Here is a 12,641-nt window from a genome sequence, read left to right on the forward strand (position 1 = left end):
GATTTCACCCCCTGGACAGGAGACGTATCCCTGCCCTTTGGAAATGCACGCACACGGGGATGAGGAAAGTTTTCCTTTGAAGATTGAAGGTGATGCAGGCAGCAGAGCTAACAAGAGAAAAGACTGCATACTCATCAAACTCCAGGAATAAGGCCTAAAAGTGGAAAGGCCCAAAAAAGATGTACCAGAGAATGCTTAACTGGAGAAACAGCGAGGGGGCAGCCTGGGGAGCTGGAGGAACAGTGGGCGGGGAGCCGGCGGGGAAGAGCCGGGAGCTCCTTCGAGGCATGTCGGGTGCCCAGGCTGCACGGGGGTAGGGGGCAGGCTGAAGGACTCATGGGCACGTGGGAGAGGCAGCTGGGGTGCAGAGGAAGGGACCACACTGAGAGCTAGCCCCCTATTCACAACAGCCAAGGGCGGAAACAACCCGAATGCCCATCAATGGGCGAGTGGGTGGCCGAATGCGGCACATCCGCACAGTGGAATATTAGTCGGCCATGAAAAGGGAGGGAGTTCTGACAGGTGCCACAACACGAATGAAGCCTAAAGACATCCCGCTGTGTGAAAGAAGCCAGACACAAAGGTCACATGTGGTTCAATGTATCACACGTCATACATGTGATACGTATGAAGTATCTGGAGGAGGCAAATCTGCGGAGGCAGAAAACAGATCGGGGTCGTCAGGGGAACGGGAAGCGAGGAGGGACTGCTTCATGGGTTCGGGGGCTCCTTTCGGGGCACTGGAACCTCCTACAAGGAGATGGAGTAATGGCTGCACAGCATGCACATGTATTCAATTTCACTGAGGTACCCACTTGAACCAGCTGAATTGATACATTTTAATTTATGTGTTTTACCACAGTTTAAAAAAAAAACAAAGTCAGAACTAAGCCTAGGGGTTCATGTTCTGGCCTCTCCAATTACTCTCTTTACTTTGACAAGACTCGCTCTCTGAAAACTTTTCCCTTCCTGGATAATTCCAGGATAATAATCCCTCCTACTTTGCTGGGTTACAAGAGGTTAAATAAAATAGAGCATGCAAAACAGTTCTTAAAAAGAGAAAAACCTGTATCATGATTCATGCATGTAAATGCTCGTTGGTTCCTACCATCAGTACCCATCCATCCATCCATCCATCCATCTACCCATCCATCCATCCCTGTACTTACTGAGTTCCTACCAGGTGCCAGGAACTGTTTCAGGTGCTGGAGATGTAAGGAGGGAGGGACAAACAAACAAAACGAAGTTCTTGCCTTGACCAACATTTTTTAAAATAGAAGTGAACTGATAGCTTGTCAGGTAGAAGTCAGAAGGCAGGGGGAGGGGAGGGGAGGAGGAATAAGAGCTGGGAGGGTGGTAGGTGCTGTCTTGTATCAAACCGAGTTTCATTTCAAAATGTCTCACAACTCACGAGATTGCAACTGAGAATGAAAACGGGCAGAAATACCAACAAATAAATGCACAGTAAAATGTCTTTACCTGTACACAGCCAGGTCCAGGATGATCTGGTTACGTTTTTCATCCTCTTTCAAAGAGAAATCAAGTCTAAGGAATCACCCATTTCAGGAAAAAGACAAAAAAGAAAAAGATGACGTCTTTAGCAATACTTTACAACACAGCCTCATCCCACTATCAAAAGTAAATTTCATAGTAATTATATAACAATTTCCAGTGACAAACATTTTGGCAGTTGAATAATAGAATGTCTGTGTAATTGAAAAATTTCAACAGAAATCTGTAATATATTCATAAGCTATTTGTTTACACTGTTTAAATGTGAGAATCTTAAGGTAAATTGCATACAGAAAAATAGCATTGGTGCAGAGAGAGGGACATCTGGTGGTTAAAGTTTTCTCTTCCATGTGGCTGGAGTTGCTAGGAGCGAACTAAAACACTGCAAATATCATGGAGAACGAAAAGCTGCACTTTTCTCCCCTCGTCCAGTATTCTGTTCATTAAGTTTTAACCAGCCTCGGCTCCTTTTTCCTCACCGTCTTTTCTCTTCTCCTTTCATCGCTGGCCTTTCCATCACCTTGGGAGATGCTGAAACACTGCCCGTGGCTCGTCATCCGCATCTTGCAGATGAAGAGACAGAGGCTCAGAGAAGCTATAGTGGCTGCGGCAGAGGCCACAGGAGCCCGGAGAGGTGGGACTTTAAAGCCCTAAGTCTTTCGGCTCTACCCTGAGGCTGAGTCCTGGGGGTAATTCCACACTGTTCAGAATGACTATTTCAGAATGACTTGGTCAATTTTATTGTGAGCACTCCACCGATCACCTTATTCTGTAAAACACATAACCAAACAATATGGAAGAATATAAGCTAAATATATTCTGACTTTCAGCAAGTGACTTGTGGCTGTCACTGTCCTTGATTTCAACAGTCCAGCTGTGAAGGACTTCAGTGGCTCAAACGACCTATGCATTTTTTTATCCCATCTCAGGAGCTGTTTTCCATGCTGGCCCCTTGCCTCAATTGCTACTCCCCGCTTTTCCAGCCAGGCAACATCAACTCTCCGTCGCTTGAAAGGTCATTGCCGAGAGGTTTTCTATGGCAGAGATCCCCATCATTCCCCACTATCTGCTCCCCTTTCCTCACTAGGAACAGGACCCCTGGTTTTAACTAGGCACACGGCTCTGCAGAATAAAGACTCCATTTTCCAGCCTCCCTTGCAGCTAGATGAGATCATATGGTTTAGTTCTGTGAAGGGAAGTGTTGCATGGCACTTTCTAGGAATTTTCCTAAAGAAGGTTGGTGCATGTCCTTCCCTCCCTTCCTCCTTCTTTACTCAACCGGGTGGAAGGGATTATAGGGGCCAAGAGAGGAACCACAGAAACCGCTTAACATGCGATTGTAATTGTCCAGGTTTTGTTGACACTGCGTAAGCTCCAGAGGGCACAGTGGGTCGGGGTGGGGGGCGGGTCTTGGAGGGGAAACAGAATGAATTGGATAGGAAGGTGTACAGAGTCATGTGGGAATAAGATTCCGGATGATGACAGATGACCCAGGAGGGATGGGAAGGATGACCACAGCATGACAGACAGAGGTGGTAGAGGTGACAGGTAATCAGGGCTTCACAGAATCCTCCTGAACAGTATGAGTTTTAGGGACCGGTAAAGTGGTCAGTGTGGTGGGAGAAATGGTGGTCTCACTAGGGACACAGAGAGCGCTGGGGGTCTCCTAAGCCCTGCCAGAGCTGATTTTTAATCTCCATGAAGGAAGAAACCGGCCACATGCACTGCTGTATCGCCAGTGCCCGGCATCACGGCTTGTGCCACACGATGCCTACCGGATAAAGAAGGTGCGTGTGCGGGCTGGGGGGGGAGGGGGAGGGGGAGGTCATAACCTTGACTGTGGACATCACTACAACTGGGCTAGCGTGACCAAGTCAGACACACCACCTATCAGCTATGTGATCTTGGGCGAGTCACTCCACCCCTCCGAGGCTCAGGCTCTGGGTCTGTGAAACAGAAACACAACCTGCCAGGCGGGATTGCCATAAAGAGGAAGCGAGTAACACCTGGCGGTCGTTCAGGAGGGTACCTCCACCGTGGTGACGGCTAGCAAACCAACGACGAAAGCACACAGGTTTCGAGTAATAAAAGGAGGTGAACAAGATTCAGGCCGCAGGCTTTTTGGTCTGTATTTTGGCTACAAAAGGCCTTTATAGCTGGCTTTCCAGTTTTGAATTTTAAGATAGCCAGATAGGGTAGATCATGTATTATCATACTGGAGAATTCCCAATTTGAGTATTTTCTCCTTTCTCATTAACTTCATGAAGATACTTATATTGATTTCTTTTTTCCTTAGCTCTCGGATGCTTTGAGGATGTGTTCCAGGGTATGACGTTGAAGGAAAGGAGATGTGTCAGTATTCTCAGCCAGCTTGTTCGTGGCAGAGTTTTAAAAATTAATACACATAGCCTTGGCTGGCATAGCTCAATGGATTGAGCGCGGGCTGCGAACCAAAGCACCGCCGGTTCGATTCCCAGTCAGGGCACATGCCTGGGTTGCAGGCCACACCCCTCAGCAACCACACATTGATGTTTCTCTCTCTCTCTTTCTCCCTCCCTTCCCTCTCTAAAAATAAATAAATAAAATCTTAAAAAAATGTAAAAATGAATACACACAGCAATAATGCACTGGCAATTATCGGGCATGAAACTGTGGACAGTCCAGAGTTTCAGGGCATGTGTGAATAACAAGGACTTCTATATGTCAAGATCATTTTCTGGGCGCCAAGAGAACAAAGTATGACATTATGCACTTGAAAACATAATGAACGTTTTTGCTTTCAGACGTGCACAAATGTCCTTCTCACTAGGCGTGGAGCTTGTGGGGGAGGTCGGGAGGTCACACGTGCTCTCCGCAGGCACACCTGCCCTGGTAACGACCGGCCCCACACAGTCAGCGCCCGCCCGCAGTGTCCCTGGCCTCACGTACTTGGGCTCATTGACGTTCAGGGCTCTCCCGTCCTCCGTGATCAAAGTCCTGGGAGCTTTCACCTTCTTCTTCTTGTCGCTTAAGGTTGGGGGTGGGTGGGAACAAGGGGCAGAGGGAAGAGGGGAAGCAAACAAGGAGAATACAAAGGTAATTGATATTTCTTGAGAAACCGTTCAGGAAAAAATTAATCAGGTATTTTCGAACACGTCAACAATTTACTGTCAGGGAGCCCATTCTGTGCTGGAAATCGACCATCGAGCCGGACGCCTGTGTGGCTGTATCTGTGTCTGTGGAGCAAAAACGGGGCCGAGACAATTCGCCAGACGATTTAATGGGTGGGAGGGCGTGGGGGGGAGCTCTTTTCATGAAATATCCATTAATATTTAAATAAGTCTATTTTATGCATGACTTACCCAGATCACTGTCAATTCTCCATTTGTGCATGCAGCTCCTCGCTTTAGTTAAAATTGCAGTTTTTAAAACGCCAAGTAGCATCCATTTCATAGAAATGAAAACACCCGTCCACGAGGGCCCGGGTAAAGGGAGGTCTGAGCACAGCACGGCCCGCAGTGGCCAAGCCCGGGCGGGGCCCGCATGCCCGCCAGCCAGCGGAGGGGCGGCTTGGCCAGCGGCGGGCTCGTCCTGCCAGGAGGGGGTGTTGTGTCGCGGTCAGAAACGTGCTCCCTCTTCACCTACTGATCTAAAAAGCGCCAGGGACGTGTGAATGATGTATTTGGTGAGAACGAATGTATCAGACAGAAGTCCACTTTCATTTTTTAAACTAAGACTCCAAACCCCACGTTCGCAGACATAATTCATACAATTGCAGAGGGCGGAGGAGGTTCTGGTGGGACTGAGCCGAGGCCGTGACCCTCACGGTGTTGAAGGGGTAAGGACAGGGGGCGAGGAAAGGCAGCAAAGAGGAGAGGATTCGCGGATAACGTGAAAAACTGGGCGATGTGAGTTCTGTGTACCAAAAACATCACTAAAAATACCTGAAGACTAAACTAGGCGTGCATCTAGAAGATCAGATGGACAACTTTGGTTAGATAACAGCACTGTAGGCAGTTCTTTGCCTTGGATTTCTATTTTTCTTTTTAAAATTCTCTCTTTCAACCATGGTTTGTATTCGACATTATTTTGCATTAGATTCAAGGGTACGGCATAGCGGTTAGACAATCACACACCGTACGAAGTGTTTCCCCGGCATTCCCAGGCCCCAGCTGGCAGCGTACACACACCTCCTACAATATCACTGACTGTCTTCGCCATTGTTCTTTCAGTACTGGTTTTATGTCAGTTAACTTCATTTGAAAACATAAATCTAGTCAAAGTTGTCTGCCTCTTCAACGGGGCCCCAGGCCCAATCAGTGATGTTCCCAGGAACCACACTGTGCTCAGGGAGCCCGGAGGATGAAGGTGCGCCCACGGAGCACAGCCGGCTCAGGCACCCGGGGGTGTGGGCGGACCGCTGCACCCAGCACAGGGCGGCCGGGCTCTCACTCCCGTCCGCCCTGCTTTTCTCAGGCTGTCGGAGGAAGAAAAATCTCTCCAGCTCTCAGCTCAATCAAATGTAATTTATATATATATTGTATTATGTATGTATATGCATACACATCAGAAATGCAGCACTTATTCAAAGAACGTGTGTAATTTCCATTTCAAAGGGTCTTTGAGCCGGCAAAGCACTTTTACACTCATTGGCCCCTCTGACTCTCTGGACAACGCCGGGGGCAGGTAAGGCGGGGGGTGCGGGTCCCTGTTTGATGGGCGAGGAAACAGACGGGAAGCCGCCCAGTCGGAGCCAAAGCCGCACCCCGTGTAATAAGCAGCGGGGTGGCCACGTGGACCCACACCCTCCCACGTGACTCGGTGCTCTTCCCGACTCTCCTTTTGGCACGTCCCTGTCTATCTCATTAATGAAGAAAGTGTTACGAAAGCAGCGGAGATGGCTAACTGCTTTGCTACCCTTCTGGTTTCTTACTGTATTTCAGAGCTAATCGATCTCGTTCCCGAGCTCATGAAGGTTAAGCATTCCCGCAAGTGATCCATTTTACGTGGCAGACTTAGGCGGCGACGTGAAGGGGAATGATGCAGAGCCCATCTTTAAAAAAGCTGCTCTGCAAATAATAGCTCAAGCATTCTAGCTGCTAACAGATTATATCTAGATAATTTGAAAGTGAAAGCATACCACTCCATGTCCAGGAGAGTTGTATTGGGAAAAAATATAGCACCTAATGAAACTAATTTCTAATTATTGATTTTGCAGATTAAACGGAACTCATCCATCCCACAAAGTGGCCTGGTCCTTAGTCCCGTGATAGCTGGCGTCTCTAGGCCAGCCCTGCTCTTGCTCCGCGTGTTTAACATGGTCACAAAACCAAAGGCACATGAACAACACCCTACCTAAAATGCCATTAATTCAAGGTATTTGAAAGGAGGTCGTTTGATATGCATACGTGTTCGTGCACACCGTTCCACAAAAAAATTGAACTTAAAAAAACAAAAAGCGAAGCTTACGTGGGACGGCTAACAAAGGCTGAACACAGGTCATGAGCACCAATGACGTGCCCCCATGAGAACGCAGCCCCTAAAAGACTGTTAGCTCACTCTCAACGATGGGGAGAAAATGGAATACCTTAATTTTTCTTGGTCTCTCCGTTGTTTCTCCATATGCCTGAGGGTTTCCAGTCTGGACTCGGGAGTAAACAGAGAGGGTCTGTTCCAGAACTCCAGGTCGTCTTCACCGCCGCCTGACTTCTTTTTGTGTGGCTCTCCGCCTGGCGTTTCTGGAGCCTGGAGGTGGTCTTGGCTCGCTGCAGAGGTCGGGCTAGGAAGGAACCAGAAGACACCCAGTGCATGAGGTGGCCGTGCGAGCTTCATCCCGAGGGCTGCCCCCTAAACATCATGCCCATTGTCCTTGTGTAATCTCCCTACCCCGACCAGACGTGCCTGCAGCCAGGGCTCACCCGGGCCGGGCTGGGGGGACTACTGCCCAGCACGGGGGACCCTCCTCATCTGGCACCAGGAGGGGTGGTGCAGAAATCCTGTGCGAGGGCTCACGCCCAGGCCGACGGGAATCATTGGGGAGCTTTACAAAACGTGCAGATCCCCGGGGTTCCCACAAGAGAGTCTAGTTCAGTAGATTTGGGGTGAGGCCCAGCAATCTGTGTTTTATAATATTTTGCAGGAGGCTCTGATGAGCAGACAAACTAAGGGGCTGCTCAGCCGTGGCAATCACCCCCTCTCCAGACTGCACCCCTCAATCCTACCCTCCCGGAGCATCTTTCTAACAGGAAAACTGGGTCATATGATTTCCAGGTTCTCTGGCTCCAAAATTCCCCAGTGGGACATATGAAGTCCTCCATGGCATGACCTCTATTTCTCATGGATACCTTGAGTGTGTAGCTTTACAGGGTAAGAGTACTGTGTTTTCTGTTTTATTCGCGTTTTGTGGACTGTCAGCAAATTAAAGGATACCTCTACACGGACGGCATCAGATGGGTATTTTATGAGATACTGAATGTCTGTTCTATACGGACTCAAGACATTTTTACTGAGCGTCTTCTGTGTGCCAGGCACCAGAGACACAAGCCCAGTCCAGACGGACAAGGACCCCGCCTTGGGAGAGTGTGTCCTGGCGGAGAGAAAGTGAGCGTGGCCCCGCAGGACATGGGAACAGCTGCTCCCCCCTCGCCTGCCGCTGGAATGTCCGCTCTAGCTCAGTGCCACCCACGGAAGACGCCCGCAGGGACCCTGCAGCGCCAAGCAGGGCAAATGGGAAGCGCTCACACTCGTGCTCACGCGTCCAACATGGTGGTTTCGGGGCTGAAATGAAGGGCACGAAGGGCTCACTCTGCTGACCTTCCATTGAAGTACTTTTTGAAGGGATGCACCACAAACACCAGGACACGAAGTTTAAATAGTGCAACCAGAACACAGAGTGAAATTCTGCTCGGATTCTTTGCTTATTATAAAGTCCTGCTGGAGAGTTTAATATGCTACATAACGCAAATCACTGAAAAGAAATGTTTTGCCATATAGCTATAATTCTTGACGGTATGAAAAAAACAATCTATTCAGGAGAACTAATATTCTAGAATATTCTAGCTAATTGTCACTGAAGTAATTGGTTCCATTCTCACTTAAAATAATTTGTTTTTGCTAGAAAGTGACTAACTGGTTGATTTTTACCTTTCTCAAGATAAAAAAAATTTTTAAAAACATAAAAATAATTGTACTTTAAAAATTTTTGGAAACCTCAGCTAAATAATATAAATCTCCAAAGGCCAAACACATATAAATGCATGTAGCTAGTAGGTGAAATAGACTCAGTTCACCAGGAAATGAACAAAAAACTGCTCTTCAGCCATTTCCCTCCAATCTGCTCTCTCGGACCCCCCTTCCCACGCGTGAGCATCGCCCACGCTCACTTTCAAGCACAGCCTCGTCTCAGCCGACACTCACTTTTAGCTACTAAAAGGTCTACAGTTGCAACGAAACTCCAGACTTCCATGCCAGTCGAAGCCTTTCCCTCCGTCTCCAAACCCTTCTCCCCGCGCCCAGCTCAAGCCTGGCCTGGGTGTGGGGAGAGGGACAGGCACCCCATCTTGCTGGGCCTCTCCAGCCTCTTCCTGACTTCAGAAATGTGGGCCTGGGAGGAGGGATGGGGAGGAGAAGGCGAACACTTCTTGTGAGAACGATGCTGCCACTCCTGAGCCGTTGGTCCCTCTCCGGGCTGATACCCACTTACTGGCTTTCTCCCGTGAGCCCGTTTGTGGGTTCCTGAGGACAGTGCAAGAGCCTTCCAAGTTCATCGTTCCTGCCAGAGTGATCACTGTATGACCTGGCAGGTCCTTGTGATCATTGTGGAGCTCCTGCCACTGACAGGCCGCCCCAGGCTCTCACGGCCGCCACTCTCCCTGACAGCCAGCGTCCCTTCAAGGCAGCTCAGGTGCAGCTCCTGCCAAGTAAGCGCCTGAGTGCAGATGCTTCCCTGCACCCTCCCTCCTGAGCCCGCTGCTCCGGGCTCTGCCAGGCCACATCCCACCTTCCAGTTCTCCAGGCTGCCGCAGGCCCTGTCTAGTCAAGACATGGAAATGCTCGTCTCCCCTCCAGCCGCCCCACATCTCCTTGGCGTTTCTTCTCGACAGGAGAGCAGCCCCCTCCTCCCCCACCCTGACTACGTCGGTGACCCAGTGAGTCTCCTCCAGAATGACGAGGTTCTGAAAGGGCTGATGCCCGAGGGACAGCCAGTCCCGTGGGGGAACAGGTAGGCACCTGTAAGAAACCCACCTGGATGCTTCTACTAAAATGTGCAGAGCAAATCACCTAAAGCCTCTGTAAACTTTTGTAAACCAAGACTAGAAAGTGGTCCCAACACAATGTACGTGCCTACTGTAACTCTGATGCAAAACACCAGGGCAAACACAATGAAAACGGGAGGTTACAGCATAAACCTATTTGTGAACATAGGTTAAATAGTATTTAAAACACTAGCAAAATGGATGCAGCAATGCATTGAAAATATATCGTGGACAGAGTGAGTTTATTTTAGAAATTCAAGAATGGTTTACTATTGGAAAAGCTATGAATGTGGTTCAACTCGTTAACAGAAAAACACGGTTATCTCAGTAGAGGCAGGGAACGCACCCAGTAAAAACCCAGGCTCTGCGATGATGGAGGCTCTTCATCAACTTGGAGTGAAAGAAAACTTATTTAACACTACCAAAATCTCCCAGCAAACATATTTAATGATAAACTTTGGGAGCGTTCTTCTTAAATCAGGAAGAGCTACCAACACCAGTCTTACTGCTGATATTCCGCCCCACTCTGGAGGCCTAGCCAACATCATGAAGAAAACAAAGAGCAGCGCTGGCTGGTGTGGCTCAGGGGACTGAGCACTGGCCTGAGAACCGAAAGGTCACCAGTTCGATTCCCAGTCAAGGCACATGCCTGTGTTGTGGGCCCAGTCCCTGGTCGGGGGTGTGGGAGAGGCAACCACACGTTGATGTTTCTTTCCCTCTCTTTCTCCCTTCCTTCCCTTCTCTCTCGAAATAAATTAAAATCTTAAAAATACATAGAGCAGAGGTAGAAAGCTTGGGGGAAAAATTAAGTTGCTATTTATAAAAAACATGTTTTTCTACCTAGAAAAGATAGGATAATCTCTGACAAACTATTGCATCCTTTAAAAAAGTTCATCAGGATAGTTTAACACAGTATCATTATACAAAAATCATCTGTCTGTTTATACATCAGCAAGGACCAGTTATAAGTTTATTTTTAAAATCCCAGTCTATAAGACACTTAGAAATAAATCTAATGAAATGTGGTGTGAGACCTTGATAGGGAAAATTAACAACTTTACTGCAGGGCTCAAAAGATCTAAATAAACAGACGGCCAATCTAAAAAGTTCACCGTGAAAAGAACCAATGTCTCAAAGATGTCAACTTTCCCCTAATGAATGTATAAATTAAATGCAATTCCAATCAAAATTACACTGGGGATTTAGGGGAATTTAAATAGCAGATTCTAAAATTCTGAAGAAGAAAAAAAATTTAAGAAGAGCCAAAATAATTTTGAAAACTGAGGCTATCTCCTACCAAATACCAAGATTCAGCATGAAGGGACAGGAGTTCAGACCCTGGGGAGGCGCTCCCTTGGGATAGTCTGGGGGGCCAGAGTGGACCCACGAGTCCATGAGCAGGGGGTGCGTGGTCAGGGCGGTGTTACCGGTCAGTGGGCACAGACCCACACCTGAGTAAGTGGTGCAGACAGGCAGCTGCCCGCCCGGGAAATGACCAGTGCCCTACCCTACACTGCATGCAGTCAGAAGCTGATTCCAGAGAGACTAGTGCTGAGGCAGCGAAGAATTTCATGAACAAGGCCACAAAATACAAAAGTAAGTTTAGCTACACAGATATTTTTGAATCCTATTAAGCAGAATCACTTATTAAAATTACGAAGTCACATTTGGGAAAAGATATTTATAAAGCACATAACCACTAAAGAAACTACATTCAGAATGCAGAAGAACTCTAAGTCAATAAGAAAAAAAAATGTACAACTCATTTAAAATAGGCAGAGAACCTGAGTAGAACCAAAATGGAAGGAATCTAAATAGCCAATAAACATATAAGAAGATATTTAGATACTCAACTCACTTGTAATTCTACAAATTCAAATTAAGTATACAGTGCTGCAATAACCACCTTGATTGGCTGATGTTTTTAAATATCGCATTATCTAGTATTGGCAAAGATGATATGTGTATAAATTAATATGCTTTCAAAAACAATGGGTAATTAATGCATATAGACTTGAAAAGATGCTCATAATTGGTGATGTGGCAACACCAGTGCTGAATACCCCGGAGAAGCCTTCACACCTGCACAGGGAGGCATGTGCAGCATCGTCTGGAAAAATGCAAGGGGGAGGGCCACGCGACAGCCACCCAGAGAAGGACAGCTGGCCGGGGGCTGGTCTTCAGCCACGGGGCGGGGCGGGCCGCGCATGGTGTCCAAGCCGGCGCACCCTCTGAGGGTCAGGGCCAGTGAATCACCAGCCGTTGGGTGTTCTCCCTGTCACCCGTGCGATGCACTGTGCTTTATTCACCCAGCAGAGTGTCATTCCCCAGTCGGAAGGAAGGAATGAGTTCCACGAGTCTTCATACGCATAAATCCCAAAAACACAACGTGGAATGAAAATCAGATCCGTAGAAAGATAGTCACTCATGCTAAAAAACACACCCACCAAACCACACTTGTGTAAGGAGGCATAATTACCTAGTAAACATATGAAAATAGGGGTGGGAGCGGCACACTTGAATGTGCACTACTAACTGCAGGGGCAGACGCCACTGCGGGCCACAAGAGGGACGGGGTGTGGGAGGAACCCTTGGGGGGCTTCTGCTCTGTCAGTGATATTTTAGGTCTTATTTCAAAAGAGATCAGCCCTGGCTGGTGTGGCTCAGTGGAATGAGTGCGAGCTTGCGAACCAAAGGGTCGCTGGTTCGGTTGCCAGTCGGGGCACATGGCCAGGTTGTGGGCCAGGTCTCCAGTAGGGGGGCGTGCGAGAGGCAACCACACATTGATGTTTCTCTCCCTCTCACTAAAAATAAATAAATAAGTAAAATCTTTTAAAGAGAGAGAGAGATCAAAGCAAACATGCAAACGATTGACATTTATTAAGTCTGGATGGT

General features: G+C 48.0%; 1 protein-coding gene across 1 annotated transcript in view; it reads right to left on the reverse strand.

Moving 5' to 3' along the window:
- DNAAF11 (dynein axonemal assembly factor 11) overlaps positions 1-12,641 on the reverse strand; it is a 54,296-nt gene that overhangs the window by 21,606 nt on the left and 20,049 nt on the right. The window contains exons 6-8 of the mRNA XM_045861312.1: positions 7,079-7,270; positions 4,441-4,518; positions 1,480-1,545 (exon numbers count right to left, since the gene is read on the reverse strand). Of these exons, the coding sequence (XP_045717268.1) occupies positions 1,480-1,545; positions 4,441-4,518; positions 7,079-7,270 (336 nt within the window). The remainder of the gene's footprint in view (positions 1-1,479; positions 1,546-4,440; positions 4,519-7,078; positions 7,271-12,641) is intronic.

Source organism: Phyllostomus hastatus, unplaced genomic scaffold, assembly GCF_019186645.2.
Source record: "Phyllostomus hastatus isolate PE091 unplaced genomic scaffold, TTU_PhHast_1.1 phas_scaffold_21, whole genome shotgun sequence".
Classification (NCBI taxonomy): Eukaryota; Metazoa; Chordata; class Mammalia; order Chiroptera; family Phyllostomidae; genus Phyllostomus; species Phyllostomus hastatus.